We start from the raw sequence: 27,248 nt of genomic DNA on the forward strand, positions 1-27,248 counted from the left end.
AAGCGAAGAACTGAGAAATTTGGCACCGCTGTGTCAGCGCGAGCTGGCTGCTGATATATTTACGTGAAGCATGGAGCACTTGGAGCAGGCAGAGCAGAGCAGTGGTGTCAGCAGCGCCCCCACCCAACAGCTGAATTGCCAATGGCTGAATTGGAGTACTGCACCCTGCCAAGCCATGCTTCACGTAAATATATCAGCAGCCAGCTCGCGCTGACAGCAGGATGTCATTATTAGACCGGCTGCTTGGTGAGATTGTTTCGTTCATCGCATAGGCTATATAATTTTAGCCTATTTTAATACAATTCAAATAATCTAATTGTGTTTAGAGGGAATTATTTTCACCGGACATTATGACCGGAGAGATTAAATATGTCGGACTTCAACAGATTTTGCCAGTCAAATACCGGTAATTACCGGCTAACGGAAACGCTGGACTATAGGCTATGTTACATAACGTTACGTATGTAGTACTTGCGGTGCGTGCATTAGTGCATGTTTGGGGATTAACACAATGGCGCCCAAGGACGGATATATCCGTGGCAAGTTGTTTCGGCTTTTATTTAATTTTAACACTTTGGCTGCCAGGAGCCGTGTTAAAGCGTCATTCCCGGCCATGCTCAAGTTGCCGATGACGCTTTACAGCGTCTTTAATATCAATATTTCAAAAATCTGGAATCGGATTCATATGTCCCCTCCGCTGGCCTGAGATCCACCAGGAGGACCCACTGAGCTCTCTGGCGGTTCAGGAGCGCCATCTGGTGGCCGATCGGCGCAATCGCTTAACAGGAAGCGCAGTAGAGGTTTTGCTGGACGGCCGTATTACTTCCGGGCACTCGGTACATGTCCCGGGACTCTGGCTCGTCACACTAAATAGCGATCGATTGCCAATAACTCGATAAACAACATGATTTGGACGTATATACCATTATACAAGCTGGAGATGGACCGGGTAAATCGCCATCCCATAATGATACAATTTCTACTCTACGATGATCGCCCAACGGCGCGCGGAGACTGGGGTGAGTTTTAGCGTGTAACGTTACCGTCTTCGATACTAACTGCTATTATCAACATTTGACCCACATTAGATGATTGGTATAACGCTGCCCACGGAATTATAAACGCCCCCTCGCCCATCCGGTCAACATCAGATGACGTGTAGTAACTTCTAGAAGTACGTCTAGTTGGAATTTTTTATATCGCGCTGATTGCCATCAAACTGTATTTCATCATCAATATAATGCATTTGGGGCTATATATCACGTTCTGGAGAAAGCTGCAGAAAGAGATCAAAACATACTTATACATTAGACCATACTTTACTATGAATATGTGAATGAAAAAGTTTAACGTTGCTACACAATGAACAATACATATAGGACTTTGAATGGGCCCTAATAATGGCAATGTAGCAATAGAATTTAAAAAGTTATAGCCCTGCAAAGAAGGGGACTTTCTCCATAGACAAATAGAGCTGGCAATCTATGGTATATCATGAATTTAACCCATGGCAGCCAAAGTGTTAATAACCTATTCAAGGTCGCTGAGCGGCACTGCAGATTTACCCTACTCTTTGAATTCGAGAAAGTGCATTACCGGCCAGATCCTCTTAGGGGCGCTGTATCGATAATGCAGTGTTCCCTGTGGCAAAAGCTGTCTTTTTTTTTAGGATCTCTAATGTAGTTTTCTACTCACCTGAAGCAAGCGCTATTGTCTGTTGCACGGAATACGTTTTGGATCGCGGATTTCACTATGTAATAAGGGGATTTATCATCAGCCAATGGACATATCGATCTACCAGATGGCAATCGATAACTGGGAAATGCTCGGGGGGATCCAACCGGCTCATGGTGAGATCTTTGTCACGTAAATTACAAAATGCTTGAGCGCCAATAACGAGTATACTAGTTTTTGGATGCTTTGATCTTTTTCCTTTGATCCCGTTCTAAACACTCCCTGGCACATCTACCTACGTTGGAATTGCAATGCCGATCGAATCTCGCCAGGTGGCAGTATCGCCTACCTTATGCACATCATGGGCCAGCTATTAGTGCGTTAGTGCCAGCCCCCAAACAACTAGGTACTCGTTGTGAGCAGCAGTGAACAGGACACTTTCGACAATCGCGATCGCCTAGAGCGAACTATTGGATATTATGAAAGACTAAATGGATTATATGGATGATGATTATGGACGATAAGGTGCGTTTCCACCCGACTCTGTTGGACTAAGCACCACTGGTAAAACGTAAAAGAACTATAATCAAACCGACCGATGAGGAAACCTATTCGGCTCCGTGGTATAGTCTGGCCCGAGCACACAATAGTAACCTGGCTGCAATGCAATGGCGAGCGAACTATTGGATATTATGAAGAAGACAAAATGGATTATATGGATGATGATGATTATGGATGATAAGGTGCGTTTCCACCAGACTATGATGTTGGACTATGTTGGACTCAGCACTACTGGTAAAACGTAAAAAAAACTATAATCAAACCGACCGATGAGGAAACCTATTCGGCTCCGTCTATAGTCTGGCCCGAGCAGATGAAGAAGACGGATGAGGGCTACCTAACGTTATATGTATTGATCCTGTTCCGATTCAAGACACTTTTGGACTTGAAGTAAGAAATGGAGTACCTCTAAACCAAAGGTAACGTCTATTTTACGTGTACTTTATAGAAACTCCATCATAAAACATGTGTTTATATGATCGCAGCGTCGGATAAACGACCCCCCCCCCCCCCGGCTTTGTGATGAAACAAGGTCATGTGTTTACCTTTGACCTGGCAATAATATAGGTTTCAAGCGAGCAGCCGCAAGATTTGCGCTTACGCTGCACAAAACGTTGGACTATAAATAGTGTTCGTCAAATGAGCCATACTATCCTCTTCATAGCTATAACATAGATTAGAATATACAATAGCTCCGCAAAGATTGTGAAATATCGTGAAAATGGTCAGAAAAATTGCCGCCAGGCAGTACAGATGGGGAAAGAGGGTGGCGCTCAATGAGTTAAGGGTACTACCGACCGAATCACATCGGTACTACAGATTCACGTAAAAAACTGGCACTGTAAAAAATACTAATAATAAAAAAAAATAAACACACACACAATACACACTTACCTAGGATTTGACTTGATTCAACAACAAAGCAGTCGGGGAAATGGCAAGTCGAAAACGTTGCAAGTAGGGATGCTCGATATTGGCTTTTTTACCGATACACCGATATTGTCCAACTCTTAATTTCCGATACCGATATATGCAGCAGCAGGGTCCCCCCCCCCCCCCCCCAAAATTGAATAATTTCAGGTAATTAACATTACATATCTCTTGTTGTGGAATTAACACAACATTATGCATACTTTTGACAATAAATAAAATCAGAATTTGTTCTTACTTGCTTGCCTGGGTAAATAAAGGTTATAGAAATGTAAAAAAAAATAGTTTTTTATTTTTATTTTTGAAAACAGATACCGATATTTTCCGATATCACATTTTAATGCCGATATCGGCCGATAATATCGGACATCCCTAGTTGCAAGTGTTGTTACACTTTACAAAGCTAGATGCAGACAACGCTCACTGCAATATTATATAATATATTAACAAATAGTTCTAAATAAAATGATTTTTTTTTTTTTTTTTTTTTTTTACAACTGAGGTAGGTAGATTACATTTTTAGAGACTAAAGTACCTAAAAAAGGTACCGTTGGGTACCGCTATCGATTCACAGGTACCGGTTCAAATGTGAATGGTACCCAACCCTAGTAATATCTGCAATGTCTCTTTTCCAAGAATGTGACAAGACGGCCCACATATGGACACCAGAAGGATGAAATCCATCCTACCTCTAACTGGGCAGTGAGCATTTCTGCCACTTGGTTGAGCAGCAGGACAGAGGGCTTCCCGGCACACAGCAGCACCAGCTCCAGGTCCAGGTCGTCCTTCAGCAGCAGGCCTTTGGCCACCAGGCCGACCCTCATCACCCCACGCAGGACACGCTGGGTCTTCACGTCACCACTTGACACAGGAAAGGGAGGTAACTTATTATTATAACTTCATTGGCTGCCTGTGCAGTCTAGGATACATTTTAAGATCCTGTTTGCTTATAAAAGCAATGAGTGGTCTCTGGCCCCACCCTACCTCACAGAGATCCTGCACCCCTACACCCCATTACGGTCTCTGAGGTCTGCTGACCAGTCCCTCATTGTTGTCCCCAAATCCAGGCTAAAGAACAGGGGGGACCGTGCGTTTGCGGTTATAGCCCCCAAACTCTGGAACGAGTTGCCTCCCTACATTAGGCTGGCCCCAACACTCCCAATGTTTAAATCCCATCTAAAAACACATCTGTTCTCCCTAGCATTTAAAAAGAATTTACAATCTACTGCCGTAATCCGTTTGTAGTTCTGTGTGCATTGTATTGTGATTAGTCCATGTGCTTTTTTACTGTATTGATTGATTGTGAAGCACTTTGGCCAACTTTGTTGTTTTTAAACATGCTACATAAATAAAGTTGGATTGGATTATTATTACACACCTAAATTGAATGTTCTAGAGATAAATTTAGCAAAGATAAGACAGATTCACCCACACACACACTTTCACTCTCTCTCAAACACACACAGCCACGGACATAACCTTCACATATTGCACACACATATACTCACATCCAAAACAGCCTTCTGTCTGCATAGTATACCATATTCTCCCTCTCTCTATATAGCCTTCTTCATACCATATCTATAACTCATAGTCTGTACATCAAGGTACAACATCGTGTTGTCTACTCTCCTGTATACAATGGGGGAAATAAGTATTGAACACATCAGCATTTTGTCCCGTAAATATATTTCCAATGTGGCCATTCAAGTGACATTTTCACCAGACTTTGGTATAATCCAGAAAAAATCTAAACATTAAAGTCCATACATAAATAAAGTTATGTGTAATAAAGTGGAATGACATAGGAAAAAAGCATTGAACACATTAACTGAAATTAATTCAATACTTAGTGGAGAAGCCTTTGTTTGTAATGACAGCTTCAAGGACGCTTTCTGTATGATGTAACTAATCACCCGCATTATTCAGGTGTAATTTTGGCCCATTCCTCTACAGATTGTCTTTCAATCTTGAAGATTGCGGAGGGGGCCTCTTGTGAATCTGGATCTTCAGATGCTTCCACAAATGTTCAATTGGGTTTAAGTCAGGTGATTGACTGGGCCATTCCAACAAGTTGATTTTCTTTCTCTGAAACCAACTGCGAGTTTCCTTTGCTGTTTGCTTTGGATCGTTGTCCTGCTGGAAGGTCCACCCACGTCATCCTCAGCATCCTGGTGGATGGTAGCAGGTTCCTCTCAAGAATGTCTCTGTACATGGCTCCATTCATTGTTCTTTCAATGACATGAAGTCTGCCAGTACCAGGAGAGGAGAAGCAGCCCCACACCATGATACTTCCACCTCCAAACTTCACTGTTGGTATAGTGTTATTCGGGTAATGTGCAGTGCCATTTCTCCTCCAAACATGGTGTGTTGTGTGACAGCCAGAAAGTAACATTTTGGTCTCATCTGACCAGAGTACATGCTCCCAGTAGTTCACTGGGGTCTTTGTCTTTTTTAAGGAGGACAGATATGAGTTCCATATTGACGTCCCTGGGGAAGTTCCCCTCTTTGATTGAGTATAAAATCATATCCAGTAATAGGGGTCCAATTGCTTCCCAACATGAGGTAAAGTTCTGGTGGGATACCATGCCATCCGGGAGCCTTCCCACACAAAAGATTTAAAAAAAAGCACCACTTCCCGACAATAATCTTCAAAGAAGTATATTGATACATCCTTGTATTTCAGGTTGCCTTTCATCCTGCGCGTCTCCAGAATGATAATTTATTTTATTCTGACTTGACGTAGGACAGCCATAATCACTCTAGGTCTGCCGTTGTTGTCGTTAGATCGGGTCCCCAATCTGTAACACTGATCCACCTCAGGTACCATAGGAAGGATAGTTGATCCCAGGATTTTATGTAATTCTGTCACAAACGCTTCAGGGTGTGCGCAGCTCACCGACTCGTCCAGTCCAACTATACGGATATTCAGCTTACGAAATTGATATTCGAGCTCGAATATTTTAGCTTTTTGTTCTTCATTGTTTCGCTTAAGCTCAGCCGTTATATCGTTGAGATCCGTTATGGATACGTCCATTATTTCGAATCCCTGCTTGTGTTCTTTGTAGTTTCCCTTCATCTCAACCGTTAGCTTATCGTTGAGCTCAGCTATGTCTTTGTAGATGAGTCCGAAATTATGTTGATGTTCTTCCAAACAAGTTTCCAATGCTACGGTGCGCTTGATATGTGCATCGGCAGCCACCCTTAGCGCTTCGATATTGGATTCGATAGATTCTTTGATAGCATCTACTTTTTCGGTTATTGTCTTCTCCATTCTTTTCATTTCCCGGATGATATATTCTGTATCTGCGGAGGTGTTTATAGCGGTTGAGGAGGAGGCCATCTCGTCAATATCCTCTGCTGCTTTACGCACGTATCCCGCGACCATAGGCGGGTCCTCTGAGCTTGGTTTTGCAATCGTTTTATCTCTCTTCGGTGACATCACGAGTCTTTCAGTCAATATAGTTAGTTGATAATCTCAGTTGATATATGCGTCAAGTTTTAAACGCATTGGTGGTATATAAATATGTTTTTAAAACTAAAATAAAAATAAACAGGTGAGCAGCTCTGTCACATGCGACCTACTCCATGGACGGGCTATTCCGGAAGTCCGGTAAACCTTTAAATACAGTAGAACCTCCTAGCACCAGTTGGGAAGCCTCTCACCTCTCCTTCCCTTCATCTGCTTCTGCGTCTTCTTCCTGCTTGTCGAACAGGTCGGAGACTGCCTTGAGGGCACACTCCACGTGGGAGATGACCGTCTGCACCGCCTCCAGCTCCTCCGGGGAGGGGTACACGGACGAGTGTTTGGCCATCATGTGGCGGTCGTAAGGCCGCAGGATGGGCTGCACCTTGAGGGGAAATCAAAAGGGTTAAGTAGTGATGAAGTCTGGAAGTAGTGATGGAGAAGTTGTTGAAAAGGGCAGGAAAGGGATGGGGGGGGGTTAGGTGTGATAAATAAAGTTTACTTTTTCAAGGCGTGAGTAATGTTTTCCCTAGATCCAGTACTCGCATGAATTACTCGAGTAGTGCTTGAGTACTTTTTTAGGGAAATCTATTTTTGGAACGCATCTTAAAAGAGCCTGGCAGCAGCAATGACAATGCACAGCAATATATACCAGATGCTTAATGCGTTTGAGTCAAAGCAGTCAAGTTACCATTTGCAATAATTACATTACCTCCACTCTGTCTGCAGCAGGTCTCTCCGATCATGAAACGGCATATTTCTGAATCAATTTTTATCTTTTAGATAATGCCAAGTTAGCTGTATATCAACGCAACAAACTTTTTGCAGCTTTTTGCAGCGTACTATTCATAGAATCCTCCTTACACTCTCATGCTCCACAGCTTCCAGTGTTATCTTCCTGCAACAACTGACGCCTTGTGGGATTTCAGAGCGGGATTTCAGAGCGAGATTACTGTTTCAGGGGCAAAAACAAGCACTTTTGGTGGATGTACTTGGTGGTAACCAAATCTTTATTTTTTATTTATCAAGTTCCCTCAAAAACACATTTAAAATTTGTTTAATGTACCTTTAGGACATTTGGCGCTCAAGTACCATATCTTGTCTATTGACACTGCTTTCATGTGTTCCACATGTATTAAGTAATCTGGCTCAACTTGAATGTATTAAAAGACCTGGAAAGGACAGAAAGACTGGTGGTGATCAAGGAGCATAATGAACAGAAGTGAAGGAATCAGACATTAAGGAAATAACCACCACTGAAAAAAATGAATGACGACTCATTTATCTGGTTTTGATAAACTGGGTAAACTGAATTTCAAGGAAGATTAGAAAGAAAAAAAGGAAGAACATGAACCTTGTGACTCCGCGGCGTGTCCTCGATCTCTTCTATGGTTGAGATGAAGTCATGATACTGCCTTAGCTCCTCCTCGTAGCACAGACAGTCATACCAGTAACGCAGATCCTCATATCTACAAGGAAAAACGTTTCAGGATTAAGGTGCTATGCTCAACCAATTGCAATTTCCAAGATAAAAGCAATGTCTTAACAAGATGTCTTATATGTTTTATATATGCCATTATATAGCCCCGATCACTAGTTGGTAAAACTGGGAAGCAAAAGTTGCAATTGGAGGATCAAGAAAAGAGGGCAGGGCTTGAGATAAGTCAATATAATCCACAGGCAGGTTCTGATTAGCTGAAGTGGGGCGTTTGGCACTGTGTGGAAATGCAACAGTACAACACATTTAATTGCAGCATTCTGATATGGAGCATGATTAAAAAAGTCTGGCAAATATTTTTTTTAAAGAAAAGCGTTGATGATTATATCTGCCAACTTCTTAACTTCTTTTTTTGTATAGGTATTTGAGATGGGGGGGGATCGATACAGAAATATATTAGGATATTTTGCATGCCGATATATCGATACACTGATGTCAAGTACCATTATATATATATGTAATGGTGCAGTGCATCCATTAGGCTATACATTTATTTATATTAGTTTTTTGCTCAAGAATCTTATTTTGCTGTAATGAAAATGATAGGAGTGAGGTGAACAGACTGAAAATATTATTAGTGCTGTCAATCGATTAAAATATTTAATCGATTGTCCATAGTTAACTCGTGATGAATCGCAAATTAATCGCATTTTTTTTTAAATCGCAAATTTCAAAACAGAGTGATGCACAAAATAACTTAAAAGAAAATAATTTAAAAAGAATAAAGTGTGCATGAAATAATAGGGGAAAGAAAACGTTAGGAACTTGTTACATTCACCCACACAAGGGCTGAGTAATCACACACCCCCCCTCTCTCACACACACTCTCCCAGCTCTCTTTCTCTCTTGCCCCTTCCTCATCTCTCTCACCCCCCTCTCTCTCTATATATACACACACACACACACACACACTTCAGAAACAAACATAGTATCAATGAGAGCATCAATAATACACCTGAGTGAAGTCTAGTGTAAAAAAAAAAAAAAAAAAAAATTCTTAAAGGTTTATCGTGAGTTAAAAAAAATAGTGGCGTTAATAGAATCGGGCGATAACGCGTTAATACCGTGTTAACTTTGACAGCCTTAATTATTATAAAAAACAGATGATGTATATATATTTTTATTGCAGATGTTGAAAAGGTTTTCCGTTGGGGACATGTGTCTAAGTTAAGCATGACCCTTGCAAAGTGACCTTTGATTGAGTAAATAGTGCGACTGGTAGGGCTGCACGATTTTGGGAAATAATCTAATTGCGATTTTTCGGACAGATATTGCGATTGCGATTACATTTGCGATTATATATATTTTTTTAAGCAGCCCCACTGAGGTTTATTGTAAAACGCGGCTTGCATCTGACCTACGCGGTGGGTCTGTTCGGAACACCGAGTCTGAAAATGTTTCTTTTTACCTGGGAATCGATACCGGTACGGTACCCAACGGTACCTTTTTTTCTGTACTTTACTCTCCCTCTCTGAAGTCTAAACTTCACAACACACAATCTAAAACCCCTTACCTCCCTCTCCCAAACTGTTCCTAGAACAATTTTTTTTATGTTGCATGATCATGTATATTTATTTTGTATTATAATTTTTTTTGTGTTTAAATATAAACATTATCTGGCAATCCTCAGTAAATACTATCAAACTGCTCTGATGTCAGACCAGATATGAGACGCGTGCACACACACACAGAAAAGGAGAATGGCTTAAATGATTTTAGAATACTTCAGCTAATGAAGTTAAATGTTTATTATCATCAACTATCCAGTTCGTTTTTATAGTGCAACGTTTTTCTACATGAATTGAACCAGTAGAGAGATTGTTATCTAAATTGCTATCTAAAACAGCACAGACGGCGCTCATAGGATGGGAAGCCCATGGTCCAAGGATCATCACCGCATCCTTTCGAACCAAGAAGAAGAGGATCAATATGAACATCATACAGTGCTACGCTCCTACCAATGACAGCGAGGAAGCAGACAAAGACCAGTTCTACAACAGACTGCAGTCCATTATAGAAAAGCACCCAGAGAGAGACATCACAATCCTGATGGGAGACCTTAATGCCAAGATCGGAAGTGACAACAGGGGGTACGAAGATATAATGGGAAGACACGGATTGGGGGCCATGAATGAAAATGGGGAGAGGCTGGCGGACCTGTGCGCTATGAACAACTTGGTCATTGGCGGCAGTGTTTTTCCCCATAAGAACATCCACAAGGCCACTTGGGTATCGCCAGACCACATAACCGAGAACCAGATTGACCATGTCTGTATCAGCAAGAAATTCAGGAGGTCCATGCAGGATATAAGAGTAAAGAGAGGAGCAGATGTGGCTTCAGACCACCACCTTGTCGTAGCCAGCCTGAAGCTGAAGCTGAGAAAGAATTGGATGTCGGCACATACAACACGACACAGGTACAACACAGCTTCCTTGAGAGACGCCAGTAAGCTGGAAGAGTTCAGAGTAACACTCAGCAACAAGTTCCAAGTTTTACAGGAGCTGTTGGAAGAGGACGAGTGCACCCTGGAGAACAGTTGGAAGGAGATAAAAGAGGCAGTAACGTCTACCTGCCAGGAAGTTCTTGGCCCCAAGAAGCACCAGCACAAGGAGTGGATCTCAGGGGACAGTCTGCGAAAGATCCAAGAGAGGAGGGAGAAGAAGGCGGCAGTGAACAACAGCCGGACAAGAGCAGAGAAGGCCAAGGCACAAGAAAGGTATGCAGAAGGAAACAAGCTAGTAAAGAAGAGCATCAGAGCAGACAAGCGAAGGTATATGGATGACCTGGCAACAGAGGCAGAGCAAGCAGCAAGAGAGGGGAATATGAGAGAACTGTACAACATCACCAAGAAGCTGGCAGGAAAGTACAGCAAACCAGAACGACCTGTGAAGGACAAAGAGGGAAGACCGATAACGGGAGAGGAGCAACAAAAGAACAGATGGATGGAGTATTTTGAAGAACTTCTAAACCGGCCAGCACCACAGAACCCACCAGACATCGCACAGGCTGACACAGACCTACCCATAGCCTGCAACGCACCAACCAGGGAAGAAATTAGGAAGGCTATCAAGCAGCTGAGGAACGGAAAGGCTGCAGGACCAGACAACATCCCTGCGGAGGCACTGAAGTCGGATATAGAAACCACAGTGAAGATGCTCCACCCACTCTTCATGAAGATATGGGAGGAAGAAGACGTGCCAGGAGATTGGAAAGAGGGCTATCTCATCAAGATCCCAAAGAAAGGCGACCTTAGCAATTGCGCAAATTACAGAGGGATCACACTGCTATCAGTGCCAGGGAAAGTTTTTAACAGAGTAATCTTGAACAGGATGAAGGACCTCATCGATGGACAACTCCGCGATGAGCAAGCTGGTTTCCGCAAGGACCGATCCTGCACAGACCAAATTGCAGTGCTGCGCATCATCGTGGAGCAGTCGATAGAGTGGAACTCGCCCCTGTACATAAATTTTGTGGACTATGAGAAAGCCTTTGACAGCCTAGACAGAGAGACCCTCTGGAAGCTTCTCCGACATTACGGGGTGCCGACCAAGATTGTTTCCATCATCAGGAACTCCTATGAGGGACTGACATGCAAGGTGGTCCACGGAGGGCAGCTCACAGAGGCATTCCAAATGAAGACCGGGGTCAGACAAGGTTGTCTGCTCTCGCCCTTCCTCTTCCTGCTGGCCATTGACTGGATAATGAAGACCTCCACAGCACAGAGAAGGTACGGGATTCAGTGGACACCTTGGACGCAACTTGACGACTTGGACTATGCTGACGATTTGGCACTACTGTCGCACACCCAACAACAGATGCAGGAGAAGACCAACAACGTGGCATCCACTTCCGCGCAAGTGGGACTCAACATCCACAAAGGCAAGACTAAGATCCTCAAGACCAATGCAGCAAACAACACCAACACAATCATGCTGGATGGCGAGGCTTTGGAAGAAGTTGAAGCCTTTACCTACCTTGGCAGTGTTATTGACAAGCAGGGCGGCACAGATGCTGACATTAGAGCACGAATAAGGAAAGCACGTACAGCATTCGTGCAATTACGGAACATCTGGAGCTCAAAAGAACTGACTTCCAACACCAAAGTCAGATTCTTTAACACCAACGTCAAGGCAGTCCTATTATATGGAGCAGAGACGTGGAGAACTACAGCTGCAACCATCAGGAAAGTGCAGGTCTTCATTAACAGCTGCCTGCGGAAGATCATCAACATCCGATGGCCAGACACCATCAGCAACTGCGAACTCTGGCAGAGAACAAACCAGCTGCCAGCAGAAGAAGAAATTAAGAAACGCAGATGGCGCTGGATAGGCCACACCCTGCGAAAGCCCGCAAGTACCATCACCAGACAAGCCCTAACATGGAACCCGCAGGGCAAGCGGAAAAGGGGCCGCCCGAGAAACACCTGGCGCAGAGACCTGGAGGCAGACACCAAGACCATGAAGATGACCTGGAACCAACTGGAGAGAACAGCTCAAGACAGAGATGCTTGGAGATCACTTGTTGACGGCCTATGCCCCAGAAGGGGTAGCAGGCGTAAGGAAGGGACTTCCTGGTTAACCCTTGTGGCTCCCTGGTCATGAAAACTAGTTTTGTGTGTGTGTGTGGGTGTGTGTGTGTGTGTGTGTGTGTGTGTGTGTGTGTGTGTGTGTGTGTGTGTGTGTGTGTGTGTGTGTGTGTGTGTGTGTGAGCACAGCGGTGTCTGTTTATTATTATTTCATGAAATTGGGAAAATATCTTCATTTTACATATATGTTCATTGTGTCAAAAGCTTATAATTTGAAACACTCTAAAAAAAAGTTATAGTGTTTAGTCCCCAGGTGGACTTGGTCATGTTTTCTACTCCATCCGCTCCCATGTTAAATGGCATTTTTAACCATTTTTAATCTGCTCTCATTCGTTAAATTCTCGATATAATTACCAAATGCTTTGCATATTCCACGACCCAAGAAGCCCGTCTAGCGTTAAGATGTGCTGTTACCGATGTAAAACACATGGTGGCGTAATTGCTCTACAGCTAACTTTGCCACAATTCAGGGGAAGGATGGGAGGTGCTCTTGCGGGCTGAAGTGGCTGACACTGCGGATACATGCTTTGGGGTGGTGGGGGGGAAGCGAGCGTATTTTCAACACAGAACCGGACGTGAACCGGACCCCCGTGGTCCACAGCGTGCCAGACGCCGAAACACGAGCCCCCCAGAGCCGCCGCGCTCCAATGAGGAAGTGCATTTCACGGACCACCTCCGGTCGCCTGCCCACCAGCGACCAGAGTTCAAGATTCCACCTTGAAAACGCCCGCAGGAGATTGTGGTATTTATAAGCGTCTAGTAACGTCTCGCGTCTCTGCTGTTTCTGGCCGAATTAGTCATCGTTTTTCTTTTTTTTCTGATTCTTATTCAGAGGTATTTCGTCGAGATTACATAATGTGTAATGTGGCATCAGAAATGTGTAGAAATATGATAAATATGGCTATTTATCAGTTTTTTTTTCGATGAAAAAAGACGTGGTATCAAACAAACACAGATTTAAGTGGTTATAATTCCGAAATATAAGTAATCTGTTAGAGATATATTGAGATTAGGCTATTACTGTTAATCATGGGGGAAAACATTTAAAAAAAATAGTAAACAGTTAAAGTTATATGGCTTTGAAAAAAGGCTAATTTTCGTCGAAATCCTTAGGGAGCCACATAATAAAAAATAAAAAAATATATTAATTAATTTTTTATTGCATAATTTCAAATCGCGATTTCGATTAAAAATCGATTCATCGTTCAGCCCTAGCGACTGAACATAACAAATTGTATAGTTGGATACTTGCTTTTGCCCCAGACTATGACATTTGGCCCTGCACACATACGTGGTTAATCTTTTCATAGTAATGATTCCACTACGCTTTGCTCACTTCACATCACAGCCAGGCAAATTAACATGGACTGAAATTAACTTTTGATCTATGTCATGTAATTTTATTTTTGCTTACTTAAAACCATTTAATATTACCTAAATACTGAGCACTACCATAATGAATCAAATTAGACTTGTAGTGGAAAGACTCAAGATGTCAGCCCCCAGTAAACAGACAGACTCCATTGAAATTTAGAGAAGTTGGGCCATTTCAACAACTTCGGGGTAAGTGCTAAATGCAAACGTTTGATTGATTGAAAACTTTTAACAGATTGCAGAATGGGTAGTACGGCTCAATACAAACAACTGCTAAGAAGATGAAAAATACTTTCGACTTAGGGGGTGGGGTGGGGGAGTGGGGGGGGATTTTTAACATTTACAGGGGCCAGTTTCTGATTGCAGCCACCCGTAGGTCCTCTTTGAGAGCGGTTTTGAAGGAGGGTAGGGATTCACATTCTTTTACAGCTGTGGGTAGGGTGTTCCACACTATTGTGGAATAATTGCTAAACGTGTTTAGTCCCTTGTTAGAGGCGATTCTGGGTTGAACGTGATTTGTGGAACTCCCTCTGGTGTTGTGGTCGTGGATTTCACTGACCTTTAGGAAGTATTTTGACAGGTACATGGGTATCTTTGTGGTGTAGTGTATCTTGTAGACCAGGCCCATTGCAAGTTGCTGTACTCTGTTGTCTACTCTAAACCATCCTAGATTGTCAAAATGGGCAGGGCTAAAGCCGACCGCAGACGCCTTAGCACCCCACACCAGACCGTTCAGGTATAATAATTAGCTGGGGGTGTTGTTTCCCCCCGGGAGATATGAGAGGACGGACCGGATGTTAGGTTGTCGTGAAGCGAGTGTATTAGCAGGTAGCTGTGTTGTGAATTACGAGGGAAGTATTAACCTGTAAAACCCATATTGAGCTGGAATTAAACCACCATATACGAATACAACCTCTCCTCATTCTTCCTGACATTACTGCATGACTGATCACTACAATACGTTCACTACCACCGATTGGACAAGTATTGTTATGCACCTGCTGAGAGAGAATGTTTTTTCACGGAAGATGCCCGTTCTGTTCTCAACCATAATTTTCTTTGGACAATAAACCTTACAAACTACATCAGCTGCAGCCTGGACATTAAACTCTGTCAACATCCACAACTTCTTTTGTTACCCGAGTATAAAAACATCTAGTAGGTGCATCGTGGCGCATTGTCAATTTATTAGATAATGACAAGCGGCCACTAAACCTTAAGTTCTCAAACTAACGTTATTTATTTAAATTGTTCCTGTTAATAATAAACATAAGTAGCATGGTAATAATACATAGGTTATTGATAGGGATGCACCGAAATGAAAATTTGCCACCGATACCGATTGTTCAACTAACACAATCGGCCGATACCGATACTTGTGGCAAAATATTTTTTTTAAATATTTTTTAAATATAGATATTTTTTGTAATCTTTTTTTTTTGTAATCTTTTTTTTATGAAACTACTGTATATTTGTCTTACAAATTGTGCTCACCGATATGAACATAGGCCTCTTTACTTACTTAAAAAAAGGAAACATCAAGAAATAGCACTATCTCTCTCCCAGTATGTTCTGCAGGGCTGCAGCTAGATACTAGTTCTCCCAGCATGGTCTACCTGCTGGGCTGCAGCGAGATACTATTGTCTCAACCAATGACATTTTGATAGACAGTCGATTCTGCCAATTACGTCACACACCGCTTGCACCCGCCTCTGCTGTTACCACCAATCGGCAAGCGTGTTGCATTTTTTACTCCTGCTTTTGTCCGCCATTGATTTTGAGTTGACAAGGTTTTCTAGAACAACAACACGGCTCGGCTGACGTTTAGCTTTTAGCTCCGCAGGATGACTTAAATGAGGTATAATGATTTTACTGCAACTAATGTTATAATAAAACAAAGCCTTTCTATACATGTGTCTGATTGAAAACGTTATTAACAGATTGCAGATTCGCTGTTCGAATCCAGCTCCCGGCGTTGCTATCAGCTTGGCTGTCCTCTCACGCTGATACAATTGGCTGTATCAGGGGGTGGGAAGCTGAAGGGTGGGTCCTGGGCGTTGTGGACAGCGACCCCTACAGTTCGGTCGGGGCGCCTGCTCAGCGAGGGTTGGATCTGAGGAGAGATAGTGTGGCCTCCCACACGCTACACTCTCCCCGGTGAGAACCTGCGCGGCCAGGTTGGCCTGCCCCAGGCTGCACATGCGTCGGAGGAAAGCATGTGACAGTCTCCGGTCTCCCGGACCAACAGTAGGGGAAAGTACGCAACAACCAGGAAGGGTGGGATGGGAGAAAAATCGGGAAAAAGGAGGGGAAGAATGATAATATATAAAAAAAAAAAAAAAAAAAAAAAAAAGATTGCAGAATGGGTAAAACTCAGGGCTCTGTGAGCAACGGAAGGAACTGAGCTAGTATGAACGCTTGCTACGTTCGGGTAAATAATATGCTTATGTTATGAACGTGTAACACCAGTGGTGCAGTCGCGGTCACACCTGGTTACACGCCGTGTTACCAGATCACTGAGGCAGAAGTACGCGTGATCGCGCACGGATGTGTACTCGCGTGTACGCGCACACAAAAATGCGCTGTATCCATTCGTTGTGACTAGTACCCGGCCACCGTTTTACATAACAAAAAGCGCAGGTAGACTAAGTGTCTGGGTGTTGGCTATCTGAATGCATCTCCCCCTTCATTCTGTGTGACACAGGCAGTGGAGGTGAATACTAATGTGGCTCGGAATTCGTGATGGGGTCTACCTGCTTATGATATTGAATCAAGCGTCTGTGCTGCGCGCCAGCTTTCCACGCGCACATTCACACAAATAGAGAGCAAGAAGAGCTTGTATGATAGAAAGATTGCACTTGCGTATATGCGCTTGTGTGTGTGTGTGTGTGTGTGTGTGTGCGTGTGTGTGTGCGTGCGTGTGTGTGTGTATAAATCAGTTATGTGCGCATGCACGTACCCGCGCGTGCACGTGGCGTGGCGTGTTACCAGTTCCCATATTAGGACTGCACCACTGTGTAACACTAACTATATAATGTTAATGCCACAAAACGAATGCCTTGTTAATCATAAGTAGTAACTTTGATGCAGTAGCTTGTGTGTGTGTGTGTGGGCCGGGGGCGGCGTTGTGCAGGTAGGTTGCGAGTGAACTTTTTTTTGTCTTGACGCTACACAAATTGATGGATATTTATCGACTACTGCCATGTTATAATAAAACAAAGCCTTTCTATACATGTGTCTGATTGAAAACGTTATTAACAGATTGCAGAATGGGTAAAACTCAGGGCTCTGTGAGCAACGTAAGGAACTGAGCTAGTATGAACGCTTGCTACGATCGGGTAAATAATATGCTGATGTTATGAATGTGTAACACTAACTATATAATGTTAATGCCACAAAACGAATGCCTTGTTAATCATAAGTAGTAACTTTGATGCAGTAGCTTGTGTGTGTGTGTGTGGGCCGGCGTTGTGCAGGTAGGTCGCGACTCGCGAGTGAACTTTTTTTTGTCTTGACGCTACACAAATTGATGGATATTTATCGGCTATTGCCATCGGCACATTCGAGCTTATCGGCCGATAGGCCGATTGCAGTCAACAAGGCACTTATCGGCCGATACCGATACATCGGTGCACCCCTAGTTATTGATCAATGAATGTATTGATAAATTAATTTATATTACAAATGATACACCAGTAGAAGTCATGTTATTTCCTCATTGTCCTTGCTGTGTCGCCTGCCGTCGCCTCAAAAAATAGGATTGAGGCGATATTTAGCCAGGCGACAGAAGTTGCTGCGCGATCGTCGCTCGAAAATCTCCTGCCGTGTGGGTTGTCTCATTCATAACAATGGACACGATACAATTCTGTCGGTCGCCTCGCTTAAAAAGTCGGTCGCCTGGCAAAAACCGCCCGCCGTGTGCGTTGGACTTAAGGTGTGTTTTAGGAGTAAGGCCAAGCAGTAGTCTGACCAGTTTGTTTTGTGATGTTTGGAGCCTTGTTTTTAGGGCCTTTGTACCATGAGGTGCAAGCATAGTCGTAGAAACCTTGAATGAGTGCTCCTGTTAGAGTCTTCAAGGTATTCTTATTTACCAGAGAGGAGATCCTGTACAAAAATCTTGTTAGTTGATTGGCTTTTTTGATTACATTGGATGCCATTTTGTCACAGGAAAGATTTGCCTCTAGGATGGAACCCAGGTAGGTCATTTAATCTTTCCTTGTGACAATATTGTCACCCACACTGTAACAGAGAAGCCGTTGGCCTTGCTGAGTTTGTTATTTGATCCAAAGAGAATGGATTCCATTTTTTTTTGTTATCAGCGAGCCAGGTGCAGATTCTACCGAGTTCAGAGCTGATGGCTTTTTCAACCTGCAACTTGTCCCTGTCAGAGACCAGCAGGGCTGCGTCGTCCGCGAACAGGAACAAGTTGCAGTCACAAGCTGATGACATGTCATAAATTAGGAACAGTAAAGGTCCTAATATGCTTCCTTGTGGAACACCACAGTTCACTGGGAGGGGGGAGGGGGGGCAGTGTACCGTTCACCTCCACCATCTGTTCTCACAAATCAATCAAACGTAGCATAATATTATGATTGTATGTTTAGGTATTATAAGTCATATAAAATGCTTCCGAGTAAGTAAAGTAAAATTACATGACGTAAGAGTCACCTGGGAGATCAAATGTGATATGAAGCAAGCAACTTTGATTGATTGAAAAACTTTAACAGATTGCAGAATGGGTACAATACAGTACAGCTCAATACACACAATTGTTAAGGGGATGCAGACCAGAGAAAGACTTTCGTCTTGTTTACATCAGGGTCCCCCATTTTCAATTCATCATAACATATTATGACATACATGACATACAGGTAGACATTACTGCTACATCTATACATTTATGACATACCAGATTTACAAATACAGTACTGTTTGTGACGTGTTACAAAAAGAAGAAGAGAGTATATACATTTGATGAAGAAACTGTACATTGTAAGAGGTGGGTGGGGAGGGGGGGTTGGGTAGGGGAATTTTCAATCAATCAATGTACAGTTTCTACGTCAAATGTATACTCTTTTCTCTGGACTCTTTTCGTATCACAAACAGAACTGCACTTGCAAATCTGGTATGCCACAAATGTATAGATGCAGCAGTACTGTCTATCTGTATGTCATGCATGTTACGATGAATTGAATGAAAATGGGGGACCCTGATGTAAACAAGACGTTGTTACAACAACATCACTTAGCCTCGCGTGTTATTAAGTACTGTAACAGCTGTTGCTTCCTTGTTGCACTCAATGCATCTTCAACGTTACCTGTCAAAATCGGGTGGAAGGAGGCGATGACCCTGTTGTATCAGGTTGTCCCAGTAAAGGAGCTCTTCATAGGCCTTGCGCTCATCCCACCCAATTGGTGGCGCTGATTGGGACATTGTTTGCAATATCAGGATGTTTTCTACCTGTTTTGCAGAAAACACTGCAGTGGAGTAAAATATCACAGTAGGTACCGTACAACTGGTCAAGCAGGCAAGCAAAGTAAGGAGACAGCCAAGTTAGCTCAACACAACAGGCATGCCTTGCACTAACGCGTAACATTACCAAATTAACTAACGTTATTGTTTATACTGCATTCACATCAGAACTTGTTATCGTGCAACGAATCGACATGCGAGTGCTGGTTTCATTGCACAAGGGCCACATAAATTGGTTAGGTAACGTATGCAAAGGAATCGCCATTTTAGGGAAGCTAACGTTTGTAGTAGCTAGTAGCTACTGGCCATCTTACGTTCACGCCAGTTTTGCTAACACCATTTATACGATTGACGCTAAACGACTCGCTAGCTTAGCTTGGTGGCCACATACAGCTAACTACTGTTTGTTAAGTAACGTTAAGTTCACGCAACGTCGTATTAGACAGTTGGCGATGTGTGTGCGATGTGCATCATTTGTTGTTTCAAAGCTCACCTGGTGGTACAATGAGCTGCAGAGAGTCACTCGTGCCGCTTCAGCTCCGTTAGCTCGCTGACTGCAGTGGTGTCAATAGGGGATATCTGCAGAGCCGCAAGCCCAACGTCTGAGCGGGGCCCAATAGTACCGTGCTATGTGCGGTGCTTGTATGTGCGGGGCTTGTAAGCGCTGGTCTGAAGGTCTGCAGCTGGAAGCATCTCGCGGGGCTTGGACGTTGGGCTTGCGGCTCTGCAGATATACCCTACTCAGTAGTGTGATTGATTGATTGATTGAAAAATTTATTAACAGATTGCAGAATGGGTACAGTACAGTACAGCTCAATACATACAATTGTTAAGAGGATGCAGACCTGAGAAAGACTTTCGTCTTGTTTCCATCAGGGTCCCCCATTTTCAATTCATCATAATGTCGCCTCCAGTGTGCTTGTTAAAGGCCAGTTCACCAAACAGCATCAAACAATGCAGATTCCCCCCCCCCACATAATTTCACACACATCCCAAATCTAAACAATTTTGCATATATTAATTTAGTTTGACAGTTATTGAGAGTAAAGGTGGTATGGCCATCAGTGATCAGTCGGGGACATTGGCTTCTTCTTGTGTTGTGTCAATTACAGCACCATTAAATGAAAAATAGGGAGGGGACTGTACATTAGGAGGGGGTGGGTGGGAGAGAAATATACATACGGTGGGGAGAGAATAATATACATACGGTGGGGACGATACTGTACATTAGGAGGGGGTGGGAGAGAAATATACATACGGTGGGGAGAGAATATGGAGACTGTACATTAGGAGGGGGTGGGTGGGTGGGAGAGAAATATACATATGGTGGGGAGAGAATATATACATACGGTGGGGCGGAGACTGTACATTAGGAGGGGGTGGGTGGGTGGGAGAGAAATATACATATGGTGGGGAGAGAATATATACATGCTACTTTATCATTTAATTGAGTTGTAACTAACAGCACGAGTTAGTTGGAGGCCGTATTCAAACTCATCTACTTCCAATCTGTCAAACTAAAATAATGTGTGCACAACTGTTTTGAGGTTTTGGATGTGTGACTGTGAGATCATGCCCAAAATAAATCAGCATTTCTTTTTGTGAATTATCCCTTTATAAATCCCCACCGCATTAGCCATGTAGTAGCGTGATTGCTTGATTGATTGATTTGTGCTCAGCTGAATGAATGAATGAATGAAAACTTTATAAGATTGTGGAATGGGTACAATACAGTACGGCTCAATACACACAATTGTTAAGGGGATGCAGACCAGAGAAAGACTTTCGTCTTGTTTACATCAGGGTCCCCCATTTTTCAATTCATAATGACTCTCTGCCTCTTTTAGTTGAGTTAGAGAGGCTAGCGTTATGATAGCCTTCTACAATGGGAATTCAATTAATATAATATATGTTTGTTAAAATACTTAGCTAGCTAACTAGTCACTTCAATTCGAAACTGGCCCCTGTAAATGTCCTAACCAAACCCCCTCCAATGTACAGTAAATGTCCTAACCCAACCCCCTCCAATGTAGTTACCCAACCCCCCCACACACCTCCTCCAATGTAGTTTCTTCGTCAAATGTATATACTCTCTTTTTTAGACTCTTTTTGTATCACAAACAGTACTGTATTTGTAAATCTGGTATGTTATAAATGTATAGATGTAGCAGTACTGTATCTGTATGTCATATGATGAATTGAAAATGGGGGACCCTGATGTAAACAAGACGAAAGTCTTTCTCTTGTCTGCATCCCCTTAACAATTGTGTGTATTGAGCTGTACTGTATTGTACCCATTCTGCAATTTGTTAATAACATTTTCAATCAATCAATCAACCGATCTACTGCTGGGTTATTGGTTGGTGAATCATAGATGAATGAGACTGCAATGGTTTAGAAATATGCTCCATGCTAAATAATCTCTAGGTTTCTCTCATCCACCAGGCATTGCATTTTGGCTCTGAACGCCACCACAATCTACGTGCTTTTAAAATGCAGACTTTAATGTAAGGGTATTCAAATCCTAATCAGGTGAACAGCGTAGGAATTACTATTTCTATATGTGCCTCCTTTTTAAGAGATAAAAGGTCATGTGTTATTTAATTTTAATGGAGCAGATAAAAGGTCTAGAGTTCATTTGAAGTGTGGTATTTGCATTTGGAATCTGTTGCTGTCAACTCTCAATTTGAGGTCCAAAGAGCTGTCACTATCGGTATCACTATTTTGGGCAATATTATCTGCTCATATTTAGCCAAATGCTTTAGAACTCATTGGATGGCGCTTCACAGTGCAGATGGACGATGACCCCTCCCAGAGTTTTTTAAGGTAAAAAAGTGGAATGTTATGCAATGGCCAAGTCAATGTGAATCCCTACCCACATTCAAAACCGCTCTTAAAGAGCACCTACGGGAGGCTGCAATTCGAAACTGGCCACCGTAAATGCCCAAAACCCCCACCACCTCCTAATAGACAGTCTCCTCCCCACCGCATGTATATATTCCCTCCCCGCCGTATGTATATCTCTCTCCCACCCACCCACCCCCTCCTAATGTACAGTCCCCTCCCCATCATATGTATATACTCTGTCAGGATCTAGGGGTAACAGTACTGTATATTTGAATACCGTTTATGTCACAAATGTATCAGTACTAAATACCTATATGTCCCTATGCCATAAATGTCATGTATGTCATAAATGTCTATATGAATTGAAAATGGGGGACCCTGATGGAAACAAGACAAACGTCTTTCTCAGGTCTGCATCCCCTTAACAATTGTGTGTATTGAGCCGTACTGTATTGTACCCATTCTGCAATCTGTTAAATAAAGTTTTCATTCATTCATTCATTCATTCAATCACCTGACCTGAATCCAATTGAGCATGCATTTCACTTGCTGAAGACAAAAATGAAGGGAAAATGCCCCACAAACAAGCAGGAACTGAAGACAGTTGCAGTAGAGGCCTGGCAGAGCTGCATCACCACGGATGAAACCCAGCGTCTGGTGATGTCTATATGGGTTCCAGACTTCAGACTGTCATTGACTGCAAAGGATTTGCAACCAAGTATTAAAGTGACCATTTTATTTGTGGATTGTTAGTTTGTCCAATTAGGCCTACTTTTGGTCCCCTAAAAAGGGGTGCACGTGTAGAAACTGTTGTAATTTCTACACTGATTTGGATGTAAGTACCCTCAAATTAAAGCTGAAAGTCTGCACTTAAAGCACATCTTGATTGTTCAAGTCCATTGTGCTGGTGTACAGAGCCAAACTTGTGACAATCTTGTCGATGTCCAAATATTTATGGACGTAACTGTATAGTTGGACACTGATAAAAGTGGCACATTAAAAGGAACACGCCAACTTTTTGGGAAATTTGCTTACTTGCTATCTACCCTGGAGTTAGACAAGCATATACATACCCCTTTCTTCTCTGTGCATAGGCTTAGGGAACAGCCTAAATAAGAGACAACCTGGATGTGAAATCAGGGGCTGTTCCATAGGGCATTGACTTCAGGCCCCTTGAAATGTTTGTGTGAACTCTTTACACCCAAATTTAAATTCCAGTTAACACCTGCTAGCAATACTAGAATATAAACCTAATTTGGCCTTGGGTTCACACAGTGCCCCATTCATTGTCTATATACCCTGGGAGCAGCCACAGATGTTTCATCCAGGTGACATGGCCAATTTCATTAGTTATGATTATGGTGTTACAAGCTTAAAATTCTTGTGTGTTTAATTTGATGTGATAGAAGAATCTAATATGCAATTTGCTGTATATTTTCTGGGAATTAGCATTACTCCATTATGACATAACACCAAGACATCATACTCCATACATAACACCGTGACATCATACTACATATGACATAACATCCTCAAATGTAATATCATTTTTAATGTTATTTACAAATAAATAAAATTCTCAAAAATCAACGACTTGTCAAAAAACTGAATTTGGATCAGTGCTTGCGCGCGGGGCCTTGTGTGTGTTCCAGAATGCGTGTGTGTGCTGGGTGGAGGGATGGGTGCAGGGGTGATGGCTGGTTCAGGTAAGGGAGGGGGAAACTGGCAATGTCGCTAACTCACTCATTCACACAGTCATTCAATCACTCACACTTAGCCACTCTGCCCCTAGTGGCAGCTCAAGGGCATTGCATTGTGTAAAACCAGTTCAATCTATTACTTTACATCTCGACAACAACAATCACCATGTACAACACTTGCAGACTGTGTCAACACAGTGTACCCACCCAGGGCAAACTATCTCAACATCACAGTATTTTACTGACATTCTGAGCCGTGTTTATAGGTATCACAGTTGATGCACGATGTTACTCTTTCATCACCAGTGATTCCCGCTGCATGTTAATACTTTGGGGGGCCCCCAAAGTATAATGGCTCCCCCCAAAGTATAATTTGTGTTTGTTTATTTTTTTACTCAGTGAGCACTCATTTGCATTGGTGGCAATGAGTGCTCAGTGAGTAATTCTTTTTTTAAAAAACCATAAATTATACTTTGGGGGGAGCCACCCATAAGATGTGTCATGTGTGTATGAAAGAAGACCACAAAAAACAGCAGTGACTGCTCTCAGCTGTTTAACACTTAAAGACCTAGACTTCGGGTTATTGAGAAGCACTATATAAATTAAATGAATTATTATTATCACCAGTTGTAGGTTGTCTGAAGTGCAGTGTTACTATGAAAATTCACTAGAATGCAGGATTTGGAGTCATTCCCCCAAAGTATATTTCATTTCTGCAGGAATCACTGATCAGTGATCACGTATGCATGTGTGTTTGTTGTGCCAAGGGCACCCTGAGCTAAACGAGACACGGACCACAGCTCCCCTGTGAGGCTTCACATCTATGACACATTGTCCTTGTTATCCTTCAAGTCTGTGGTGTGTAAGATGGTGTAGGAAATCTGAACGGGTCAAATAATATTTACAAACAAATGCGTTTACTCCCCAAAATAAAACCAACAATGGATCCAAAACAGCATTCAGTGCCTTTCCACTTCAAGCTTGTGGCAGATCAGACGCGGATGGTGTAGGAATCCGAATGGGTCACATAGCGGACCCAACGCTGGGAAGGCCCAGGCTGTATAGGAGACAGGCGGAGGAATCGGATCTGTAGTCCAGTGCAGGTGTAATTTGGCAGCTCAAAGCTCAGGCTAACTGGACCTACTTCCAACATAGAGGCAGAACTGAGGCCAGGCACCTCCAGTTTGAAGAGTGCAGAGAGCTGGGCTCCTCCAGGGAATCTAGGAATCTCCCAGTGGACAGCCTTGTTCCTGGGCTGTAGCTCAGCGCTCTGGTCAGGGCTGCTCAGCTCTTGAGACAGACTTAATGATCCTTTGGGAACGGGTATGGTTACAGAGACTTTGATAGCAGCACCTTTGGGTGGGAGGTCACAGCGCAGTTTGAGATACATCAGCAGCCTGCCCCCGTTGTCCCTCTCTATGGTGGGGAACAGACGGAATGGAGGGGCCGACGGCAGGTCATCACATAATTGGTACTGCATCATGGTTTGCTCTCCTTGGCTGGGGCAGACTTTTAGGATTCTGTAGGTGTCAAACTCATCCAGTTTGACAGCCTGGTGGAAACTGCATTCATCCACACGGACAGCTGCTCCGTATCCACGGAGCTGAGACTTCCCAATGCTGAACTCCTCATTCAGTCCAATACGCATCTCAGAACAGCTGGGCATGTAACACTTCACCCTGATCTCCCCCTCAACATCAGCCTTCATTAGAACACCATTGGTGCCGATAACTATGGACATCCTCTCAATAACATCCACAAATATCTCGTTCTTCCCTCCCTGCTCTCCCCTGCTAGCCATGATGGGCCTCGTGGCCGCAGCACTGGGAGCTACTTTGCTCTGCTGTGTTTCAGCACCAAACAGGCCAACGTTACTGAGATCAAACAGGCTAAAGGGTTTGGAGCAGACCGCCTCAGTCTGGATGAAGTTCTTCAGGATGTCAGAGGAGGTGGTCTGGATGTAGCCAAAGTCCACAACCTCATCCAATAACTCATATATAAGGGCAAAGTTCATCCTGACTGACTTTTCTGACAGGTTGCCACAATAGTCTTTTATCAGGGCAGTTAATCTGTTGAGGAATTCAATAATGGTGAATGGGGAGGCGTTGGCGGTCGTTGTGACAACCCAATAGAGTCCTCCCTGTCTGATGTGGACAAAACGCAGCTCCTTGTGACTCATGACCACTGGAGGCTGGTCACCGGTCAGTCCAGTGACCATCTCATGGAATATGTTTATGGTATCGTTTCCAGCTTCGCCACGGAAGTCTTTGTAGATGAGGTGATCCCCCTTGGAGGACAAGATGAACAGCTGGGAAATCATACTCTTCAGAGACGTGCAGAACTCAACTTGAATTTGTGGTAGGGCTACTAACGTTAGTGCTTAGTGGTCGACCAACAGTCTCAAGACTTTAGCTAACGGTAGCTGACTTCTTCACTCTACCAAGCCATGGCCAGCAAGTTGTTTTACCGATCCTACATTCGTCTCTTTCTATTAAGAAGTAACACCTAAGATCCCCGTCAACGACACTAATTCAATTAATGTCACTTGTAAATGTGGACTTTAGCTAAGTTAGCTAAACGTTAGCTAAGACTCAATTACTTACAGCATCTTTGTTTACACTGCAGCACCAACCGAGACTGACACTGACCTGGAAGTAATGCGTGAGTTTCCCCCTTACATTTTCAAAATAAAAGTTGTTTAACCAAGTGAAATGTATGTAGTCTACTATTGTTGGGTGGGTTTATAAACCTTTAGGACCACTTGAGGCAGCAGATGGGACATTAATTATAACAAATGGGGAAACCATTAAATAAAATCATGGTTTACGAATATATTCAAATGAAATAGTCCAAAGATGCCTTGGCTTCCAATTCTAAAAGTAGCGTTTTGCTGCCACCTGGTGGGAAATAAAGTTCCATAGCGTTATTTTATTCCGGTCTGGGACTGCTGTAGACTGAAAAAAAGAGTCAAACCAATGAACTCAGAATGTAAAATATCAGGCTGTCTGTACTGTAGACAATAAATGCAGGCCTGGTTTTATGGACCCACTGGGTGCTTAAAGTTGTATACCTAAATGCAAGCAATCAACTGGCAACTATACAAAATCAGATGTTTGCATGTAATGAGAGAAAAAAAAACG

At 43.0% G+C, this 27,248-nt stretch overlaps 2 protein-coding genes across 3 annotated transcripts in view; both read right to left on the reverse strand.

Moving 5' to 3' along the window:
* ilf3a (interleukin enhancer binding factor 3a) overlaps nt 1-20,136 on the reverse strand; it is an 81,154-nt gene extending 61,018 nt beyond the window's left edge. Inside the window, exons 1-5 of one of the 2 annotated variants that reach the window (XM_084318119.1) lie at nt 20,055-20,136; nt 19,407-19,566; nt 7,986-8,100; nt 6,832-7,016; nt 3,855-4,026 (exon numbers count right to left, since the gene is read on the reverse strand). In XM_084318119.1, the coding sequence (XP_084174245.1) occupies nt 3,855-4,026; nt 6,832-7,016; nt 7,986-8,100; nt 19,407-19,522 (588 nt within the window). In that variant the 5' untranslated portion in view covers nt 19,523-19,566; nt 20,055-20,136. The remainder of the gene's footprint in view (nt 1-3,854; nt 4,027-6,831; nt 7,017-7,985; nt 8,101-19,406; nt 19,567-20,054) is intronic. The other variant, XM_084318120.1, reaches the window with a different exon arrangement.
* A 3,891-nt stretch (nt 20,137-24,027) lies between these two features.
* On the reverse strand, nt 24,028-26,721 carry ap4m1 (adaptor related protein complex 4 subunit mu 1). Its single transcript, XM_084318810.1, has one exon. The coding sequence runs from the start codon at nt 26,426-26,428 to the stop codon at nt 25,100-25,102; it is 1,329 nt and encodes a 442-aa protein (XP_084174936.1). The 5' UTR covers nt 26,429-26,721; the 3' UTR covers nt 24,028-25,099.
* Nucleotides 26,722-27,248: the final 527 nt, after the last annotated feature.

The sequence above is a fragment of the Notolepis coatsorum genome, assembly GCF_963971535.1.
Source record: "Notolepis coatsorum genome assembly, chromosome: 7".
Taxonomy (NCBI): Eukaryota; Metazoa; Chordata; class Actinopteri; order Aulopiformes; family Paralepididae; genus Notolepis; species Notolepis coatsorum.

What these genes read in the sequence shown, in the direction of transcription:
- ap4m1 (XM_084318810.1), bottom strand. Translation starts at nt 26,428, where the DNA reads ATGATTTCCCAGCTGTTCATCTTGTCCTCCAAGGGGGATCACCTCATC.